General features: G+C 41.2%; 1 protein-coding gene across 1 annotated transcript; it reads right to left on the bottom strand.

The window, feature by feature from the left end:
• Positions 1–843: 843 nt before the first annotated feature.
• Positions 844–1,953, bottom strand: noto (notochord homeobox). Its single transcript, XM_030045072.1, has 3 exons — positions 1,557–1,953; positions 1,277–1,452; positions 844–1,050 (listed from the first exon to the last, which is right to left on the bottom strand). Exons 1-3 carry the CDS (start codon positions 1,951–1,953, stop codon positions 844–846), a joined length of 780 nt encoding a protein of 259 aa, XP_029900932.1.
• Positions 1,954–9,366: the final 7,413 nt, after the last annotated feature.

Raw genomic sequence — 9,366 nt, 5'->3', positions numbered from 1 at the left:
CAACAGGCACTTTATTACTTATGCGGGACAACATGAGTGGTCTTTGTGACTTTTAGATTCACATTGTATTCCTTTATAGTTTGTTTGAAAATGACAAACCACATCCAGCATCAGGTCATGAATTTGCATTTGCAAAATCAGGTATCTGCATTTGTATTCATTTCTATCAACTGTTTTCCAGGTAATAACAGTCCCAAAGATCATTGGTAGGCTAAGGCAATGTGACTTTTGTAACAAAATTTTGGATTTGGATTCAGAAGGTATGTTATGGGAAGCAATATATACAACAGTGAGTTTTTTTTCCAGGAAAGGCATTTATAATTTTTTTGCAAATAAAGTCTTCATTTTGAATTAAGAAGTTGGTGGTTCAAAGTGAGTTCTACACCATAAACTGGAATATGTAGTCAGTCCAAAAATAGTTTGAAATTAAGTGATTCACATGTTTATTGTGGGAATCATACTCCCAATATAGCATAGGATTAACAATGATTACAAAATGTTTTCTAAAGAGTTTTGTGTTGAATGTGTAAACAAATAGGATATCAAATAGATTTCTAGCCTTGCCACAGAACACGATCTCAGTTTCACCTTCTGACATCCTGATACACTCTCAGAGGCTCAAGACAAATTAATGAACGTAGGACAAGTTGCAAATAGTGTTAGAAAATATATTTCTAAATATTTCATTCAAATATACAAAAAATAGTACAAAGTGAACTCTTGAAAGAGCGATGACTGTAAAAAATTAAATATATAGCTATACATCTATTAAATATTTAGAGGCCCGGGCCTCTTTTCTCAGCAGTATGTACAAGTGTCCTTTCAAAAGTCCAGTGTGTTTGGTCAACAGTGGTCAATGGATCCATCAGACACGTCGATATCCACATCTGACGAGTCGGAGAACTCATCTTCATCACCTTCATCTCCGTGGCCTTGGGAACCGGGGCTCTTCGGCGGGGCGGCCAGGCCGAGTTTGGCAAGCTTGGCCTGCTGCTGCTCCAGACTCTGCTTGCGCCACTTGATGCGCCGGTTCTGGAACCAGACTTTGACCTGGAGATGGAAAAAAGCAGTGAAGCGGCACGTTAAAATCAGAAACAAGTTTAAAATACTGTGTTTGTACCAAAATAGCAATGAACTGTTGAAATAAAAAGAAAAGAAATTAAGAAATGTGTTCAGTTAGACAATGTCGTGTCCTGGGAGGTGGCTCATTTATACCAACGTCCCAACTGGAGCTTTGAATTGCTCCATTATATTATCTATAAGTTTTTGTCTGTACCTGAGCTTCTGTCAGCTGAAGAGCGGAGGCCAGGAGGAACCTCTCGGATCCCACCATGTACTGTTGGCGTGCGAACTCCTTCTCCAGCCGGGACAGCTGCTCGTTGGTGAAGCTGGTGCGCATCCTCTTCGACTTTCCGCCCTTGGTTTTGAACGAATGGACGCTGACTTTAGAATCTGTGAAGAGAAGACGACGAGACTAAGTACAGCGTCACAGAAGAGAAATTGCAGTTGACACTCATTTTACACGGGAACTTGCTGACTTAAGAAAAGAACTGAACCGTTACCTTGTGCGTAAAATGCTCCGCGACACGATGACTGATAGGGGAAAGGCGGGCAGCAGTAGACAGAATATCCAGGTTGCGTGTGGGCTGCTGAATGCAGCATACCCGGCGAGTAGAGGTAAGATGGTGGTGGTATCGATACGCCTATCTGCCCGGTGAACGGGAGCAGTGGGGTTACCGGTTGGTATTTTACTCCACACTGAGCAGGACTCGTCCGGTCGCTGCTCGTGTCCTCTGGCTTGGCGAGCAAAGCATCAATAGTGAAAGATTTTCCACTGGGAGGCTTCGTTGACGCTGCGCACTGGCTTCCAGGGTACTGTGGATACAGTGAAGATGGTGCGTAATTACGCACGGCATATCCATAAGATCCGGTTGGTCTGTTCGGTGCCTGCATTGTGCCAGACGTAAATTCGCAAGAGACAAAGTAAGATCACGCTGGTTCTCAAAAAGCAAGCTGTTTCTCCAAGTGCAGCGAGGAAGTGAATGCTGGCCCTCTGCGGAGATGCCCTACTTATACTGTGGCCGGACACAGAGGTGTCAACAGCCCCCCAGCGATCCTTTGTCTTTCTAAGTAGCAGATGAGAGAAACGAACATCCCGACAACGTATCCAATTAATTGATGGACTAGTACAAGCTGGGATTGTCAAACATCCTAACCCTTTGAATGACAAGGCTTTTGAAGAGTTGTGGGGGTGGGGAGCTGGGAGATTTAGTGGCCTACAAATTCTTGCATGGATCTTAACTCCAAATGTAATCATTACCGCTGGGAAAGCCTTGATGTTACCAAATCATCTTATTTGGGCCCTTTTAAGTCGAGGCTGGCCGGCAGATGCTTTAAGCAGCGTAACATGTTGAGGCCGGTTTCAGTCCCCAAAGTTTAAGGCAGACACGCAGATGTTACAATGTTTATTTCTTCTTTATTAATATATGAGGGAAATGAGTTTTAGTTTGCATTGAGTTTACAATCTTCCAGTTGAGAGATACTGAAGTCTCAACCAGCTGTAAATCAAGAATCACTCCTGTATGTAAACAGACTATAATCTTTCCTCTGTGTAAAATGAATGCGCTCTTTTTCCAGAGTGTGTCTTTTAACAGGAGCGGTGTCGCTCTTAAAATTGGAGCAATTGCTGTGCGTAACGGAGGCGTCAGATTCAGCGGCTTGGGTGTGATGACAGAGTGGTGCTGCTGGTTTTACCAAGTGCAGCTGCAATAATCCCAGTCACTACATTAATCCAAAAATTAATCCCATTCTTTGAATATATTACTCTGACGGCTACAGGCCTCAGCTCCTATTAATTTCTTTAAAAATGTGTCTGTAACTATAAATGTATTGGGAATTAATGTTGGACGCAGTGCAATTGATCAAAACTTCTACCAGTTATGTCACCCATTCGTTTGTGTGTGTGTTGTTCACTTTCTTACAGCCAGTGAGTCACTTCCCTGTGTGCAAGCTGCGTTTTGAAAACCGATTGTGAATCTGAAACTGAATTATTTTTTGCGCAGGAAATCAGGAGGCGTTTTTCCTTTATCGGCTCCTCGTCGGAGGCTTAAAAGCAGCAGATGAAACGCTGCGCGGCGTCGTTAAAGGAAGTGATTTGCTTTCTTACACTACTTGAGGACAAAAGCATTCTCTCTTTCAACTTAGATTATTGCCAGCTCTGCAAACTTTCCGAGCTCATTTCCATCATTTGGAAGTGGCGGAGAGCGTCTCCTGGGCCTTAAGTAACTGTTAAAATACATTTAAACACCGAAGCGAACCGCTTATTCCCTTTGACCTCGGAGCGTTTTATTTATTCTCCCTAGCTGACACTAGAATGTCTAATGAAGAGGGCAAACACGGGGTTTCTCGACTTGGTCTGAACAATAAGGATGCTGCTGTTGCCTCACCGACTGGACCACCCACCCCAAGAGCCCTGTTTGTTGTCGTGCACTGCCAAAAAATCCCCCTTAACAAGTTAATTCATGTTGAATTCACTCATAACATTTTATTTTTCTTAAAAGACAGGAAAGGGAAAATGCCATTATACATCTATGACCTGTTTTTTGTCTCTAAAGCTCATGAGCATAATTTTTTAAAGAATATTGATGAATCACAGTCTGGTGATGTGTCATTTTTTCTTAGTATTGTTGCAGAGCTCAGTCATGTTCTGAGTATTTGACACTTCTCCTTTAAAAGTCCTGAAAAAAGTGAAACTGTAATGCTTCTCATTTTGCATATTTTTTTCCTCTGGTGTTAGGAAAAGGTATCTTAATCCTGAACATGAATTGTGAATTGTTAAAATGGACACTGTTTGCATTTCACAGCTTGTGGCAAAGGCTCAGAGAGAAATCAATCATATTCTCTTTTCATCTCCCTCATCTGCACCCCTATCCCGCCTGCACATTTGGATATCTTAATGACTTCATCCAGTATTGCATTTGCTTTTTGCTATGATACAAAAACTGAAACCACAAAAAACTTCATCTCCTTGTCCCCTAATGATGGACCTGTGGTGTTGCTGGCAGAGAAGTCAGCATGCCCTCTCTTGCTCTTGTGTATTGGAGCCAGACAAGGAATACACTGACTATTGTCCCTCTAGCTGTCTTTTCATAGTCATGGCCTGAGAGGAGAAAGAGGCTGAAGGGTTGTTCTGTAATAGCTCTAAGGGCCGTCCTCTCCAAATGAAGCTCCCATCAAAAGCCCTGAAACTCCTTGGCTATCGACCCTTTCTTTCAGTCACTGCCGGGATCTGAGCTGGATGGGGAATGGTGGTGGATTTGTACATCACAGCCGACAACTTACATCTCCAGAAAGGCCAAGCTGCCACCAGTAGACTGTGGTTTTAATTTTAACATTGAAAATATCCCTTAGCAATGCCCCACTGTGACTTCACGAAGATCTACTCTTAGTACAAACCAAATTTGTTAGAGGTTCAAAATCATGACAGGAAACTAATTACATTTATCCCCTTATTTCCATATGTATTTCCATATTTAGATCTCTTTAACTCCAAAAATCTTCTTTTTTTAAGTCTTTTTCCATTTCAGTCTACAAACATTAACTGGGTAAAGATTTTCCATATGTGACTGATAATGATGGGTGTATGAATATTTCCAGAAGTAATTACATAATCTTTCCAAAAATATAGGGAGGCAAAATATGGCACATGCTGCATTATAAGATCAACATAATATAATAAATGTTCAAGCAGCTCTAAAAAATGCCATTTAATGTTGTCTTGGATATAATACAAACAATACCAAATTCCAACTTCATGCAGTCATGCAGACTCGTTTATATTAACATTTCACCGGTGATGCTATGTTAACTAAAGGAACAATGTATAACTACATAACTATAACTTCTGGATGGTGATCATCATCAGGCGTACAACCACTAATAGAGAGAAAGGTGGATTATATTTTCACAAAAAAACAACTTCTTGCTTTAAAAGACCTTGTCTTCTTGTAACTTAAATCAGTTTGAGCCTCATATATCCAGTGAAAGAGGTTTATGTCACCATGCAAGGCTTGGTAAACTCTATTCTGCAAATACGGTAGAGTTACCCCTCTGTGCATCTCCGCATTTAATCTGTTAAACATTTAGCTGAAAGTTTTTGTCCTTATCTAGAGCAAACTAGTGAGTACGTCGGCTGAATGAGCTTTAATTCCTAAATCACCTGCAAAACAAGCAACAAGGAGGGCGAGGATCAAAGTCACGGCATCTGGACAATGGAGGCAGCAAATTTTTTTCCTGCAGCCCAAGAATGATGTTATATGACAGAGAGGTGGGAGGTGGAGAAAATAAGAGCCAGGTAGAGAGGACGTGTCCTGTCTCGGAGAAACCCCTGTGCCCTAGTTCACACATAATTGAATGAAACAAAAGCATGGAGAAACACCGTCATCATTATTATTATTGAAGTGAAAAGGGATAGTTTTGTCACCTGCTCGACACATTTAACAGGCACTGTAATCTCTGCCTTTCCTGTCCACACACATCAATCACTAATGAGTTTATGAAGCCATTTACAGAATGATACAGAACGGCCTGCCTCTGTCACCTTGCTGCTGGGACTGTAGCTCATTATGCCGCAACAATGAGGGACCTGTCGGGCCTTGGCCCTAACCTTGACTATGAATAGGAGTCCAGTGAAAGGCCAGGTATGTCCTGTCTGGCTCCAATACACATCCAGGCTCAGCTGTGGCTCTTATACAAACCTGGGCAGCGCTGTGTCTTCATTCTGCACCGCCACAGTGAGCCAGCATCAGCTTAGACAGGCCGTGCATCTGAAATGCCTTTATAACAACACAATAACTGATTTTTAGATGGCAGCTGTTCCAGTTTTTGAAGGTTTCTGAGGATTTTTCGCCTCCCTGCCTCTGTTTTCAATCTTTGAGGCGAGTGCATGCAGACACTTTGTGAAAACATGTATGAAAATAATCTCAACAACTTGAGCCTCTTGAGGTTTCTGACAAGTTGCCAGCCATTTTAACAGTTTAAAGTGTGTTGCTTATAAATTATACACTCAGAGAGTATGCATTTGTATTCTGTAGGAGTATTTAATTTATAATATACCCTAAAGTATACATTTGTATGTGTTTGCATGGTGTATCTTCTGCACATTTGCATACAAGAGTAAGATTTTCAAAAACTTGAAACAACTTTTTATTGGCTCAAGTTTCCACAGAAGTATGGAGGTCAAATTTTCCTCAAATTGCTGTGGACTAAATGCTTACAGCAGCTTGTGGTGTTCCCCTTTTTCGTTGTGTTGGCGGTAAAGCAGCAGCTGGTATCAGCAATTTTAAGAGCTAAACAGAATTAATTTGACTGAAATAGAGAAAAAGCACTTATCACTGGGTATTTGCCACATGTCTTCCTGATTTCTGACATGATAGAGTGTCTCTGAACAAGAAAAGTTACAGTTTTGTCCCTGCATCATCAGTCACGTGTCTTATCGCAGTGCCTTTGGGCAAGAAACTGCAACCCATGTCCAGTCACTCTGACTCATAACGCTAACAGCATCGGCTAAATGGCTAAAATGTAAAACAAAGTGGCTAATTGCAGCAGTGAAAACTGGCCCTCATGCATGTCACTATGCAAATAGTGTGTGTGTTTTTTATTTGCATGCGTAGCAGCAATAGCAGGAGCTGAGTCTCAGCAGCCTGATTAGCATTGACACCAGTGCTGTGAATTGCTACTGTACGAGCTGCTCTCCTCCAGGCTAATGGTGGGCATTTAGCTCAGAAAGTCCCAGAGGACGCTCCATCCACTCATAGTGCCGTCCAGGTCATTATCAACTTAATGAGGGATTAACTTTCTCTCTGAGAAGTATCTGCTGATTGACATGGCTGTTTCGTCCTGGGAACAGGGCAGTGTGTGTATTCGTCCTGTCTGACACTCGCATACAGATGACTGCTGTGGAAAGTATGCAAAAGTGTGCGATATCTGCAGTTATACTCCTGAAAAAAAAAAAAAGTCTCACAAAACAACCAGGGTTGCTTCTGTTTGGCAAATACAGTTTATACTCAAAGAATTTAATTCTGTCATTTTGTGCAGAAAACATCAAATAAATAACTTCAGATGGACAAACAGGACCTGCAGCTTGGAAAGCATAATATTATATACCAACAGGTGCAGTTTTGATATAATGCAACGGGGTAATCCCATATTTATGTCTCCATAACTCAAGACTATGCTGATTCAGGCTCTTGTGTATATGCTGCGGTTTCACAGGTGTTCGTCTTACTTGAAACTAGATCCTGAATTGTGTCTTTGATAATGGAGGTCATTAAGGAAAGTGCTGTGTCCCAAATGTCTTACTTATAATATACATCTTCCCTACAGACCAGTAGACTCACTGAAACAGCTCTCCTGCCCAGTTGATTAAACTGAACCCTCCTCTACTAAAACAAGCAAAGGCCTATTTAAGACATGAACATTTGCATGAACATTTTAGGTGCACACAAATATTTGATTTTGAAGCCTTTATATTCATTCTGAAAAAGGATTCTCCCTGAAATGCAGTCTCACTTTGAAAATGAAACTCATTTTTTTGCAGAATCACGCAGGCCCCGCGTCTTTGAGACTTGCGCCCCTTATAATTGTTTTCTCGACGAGTGCATACAATGCAAATGCAATGTAGACATTTCACAACTCTGCTGATCTGCGAAGCCACTAGCCTACACGAAACCCATCATAGCATGTGAGAGGCAGCGTGCCTTTTTTTTTTTTTTTTTTTAAGGGCCTCTTCCCAGGTGCATTGAGGAGTGTTTGGAGACACCCTTTAATGGAGGTGAGAATTGGCGGGTTGGACTTTAACACTTGACCTCCGTTTACACTTCCTGTGGGTGTCAGGGCTTGTCCATAAACGGCGGCCTCCAGGGCTCTGCTCCATTGAAGGGACCGCGAGCAGCAGAGCTGAATGCACTGCCTTCTCCTGGGCTGTGATTATTGGGACAGGCCATTTCCTCTCTTCACATTCTCTGTTTGCTTATATTATAGCCACACTTCCTTAATCCCCCCCTCTCCTCCCAAGGCCTTTATAGCAAAATGATGACCACCCTGCATATTCAACTTGACTCTGATTGTTAACCTCTATGCAGATGGTAATGGAGATTAATGGAAATATGTTTTCAGTCAGAAATAAAGGGTAGTGTCATTTATTCAAATTTTCATGGCATGGAAATAAGTTTGTGAGCAGCTTTACAGTGTTAGGCTGACCCCCCACCCCACCCCCCCACCCATCAATTCATGTATATCCTCTGTCAGTTCAATCTTTCAGTGTCTGGTTTTCCATGTAAACTTAAACACACAGCTACTGTGATGATAAGCAGGGTTTCTACGGTTATGAAAATCCTGGAAAAAACACCAGAGTTTGGAAAGCATATTTTCCAGGATTGAAAATATCTTGGAAATATCTTTTTTTTTTTTTTTTTTTTTCAAAAAGTCATGGAAACCTTTTATAATGATGAGCATAATCTTAGTGAGTGGAGCTACAGCCTGAGAAAGGAGAACAGCTGAAAAGATTTTATATCCTGTTAATCTGTCGTCCAGGAAACCAGCCAATCAGAGTTAAGAGACGCAGCCTTTGCTATGAGACGTTTTTTTATTTGTCTTGTGATTCCACCTCCTAGTTGTTAAGGTGGATTTACTCATTACACCGCAGATATACAGTCATGGAAATTTGGAGTTGGTCATGGAAAACTCATGGACAAGTTAGGAATTTAGACCACAATCCTAAAATGCAATTCAAGAAATTCAGCACAAATTACATAAAGTGGGAAAAAAAATTGTCTCTTTGTGTCTTTCACTGAAATGTGTTTTAGATGTCTCCTTCTTTAACTCCTCCTCCTCTCTCAGCTCATTGCTTCATTAGTAGCTAACAGTGTGCAAGCAGATGTATATCACTAATAAATAAAAATACAAAGCCATAGAGTGAAACATATCGGGCCTTATGTGGAAGCAATTGATCTTTTGCATAAAATAGAGTGCCACAAAGAGCTAAAAGGTGTAACAGACAGTGTAAGAGTGTGTGACATGCCGGTGTCACGCTGCAGAATGATTTTGACAGACACCTGCAGGGCGGGTTGCTGCAGGTGGGATGATATTTTTGGTGTAAACAGAGAAAGCAAATTAAAATCTGACAGCGCCTGCTTGTTGAAAAGGGCAAATATTTCTGTTACCGCTCTTGATGTGAAAAGACAGAAATGATAAGAAAAACCACAATAGCTACCACTGCATGCTTTGTGTGCTTACCTTTCCGATATTTTTCAGGTTTTATTTTTTATGCTTTTCTACCATCTTTGTTTAACTTTAATATAATCTTAT

The sequence above is a fragment of the Myripristis murdjan genome, chromosome 22 (assembly GCF_902150065.1).
Source record: "Myripristis murdjan chromosome 22, fMyrMur1.1, whole genome shotgun sequence".
NCBI classification, from domain to species: domain Eukaryota; kingdom Metazoa; phylum Chordata; class Actinopteri; order Holocentriformes; family Holocentridae; genus Myripristis; species Myripristis murdjan.
This window is presented reverse-complemented; position numbering and strand designations above follow the sequence as displayed.

Excerpts from the sequence above, each read along its gene's own strand:
- noto (XM_030045072.1), bottom strand. The coding sequence starts at position 1,953 with ATGCAGGCACCGAACAGACCAACCGGATCTTATGGATATGCCGTGCGT. Across the intron at positions 1,453-1,556 it reads ATTTTACGCACAAGGTAACG|ATTCTAAAGTCAGCGTCCAT; the intron begins GTTCAGTTCTTT and ends TTCTCTTCACAG. Across the intron at positions 1,051-1,276 it reads TTCAGCTGACAGAAGCTCAG|GTCAAAGTCTGGTTCCAGAA; the intron begins GTACAGACAAAA and ends TTCCATCTCCAG.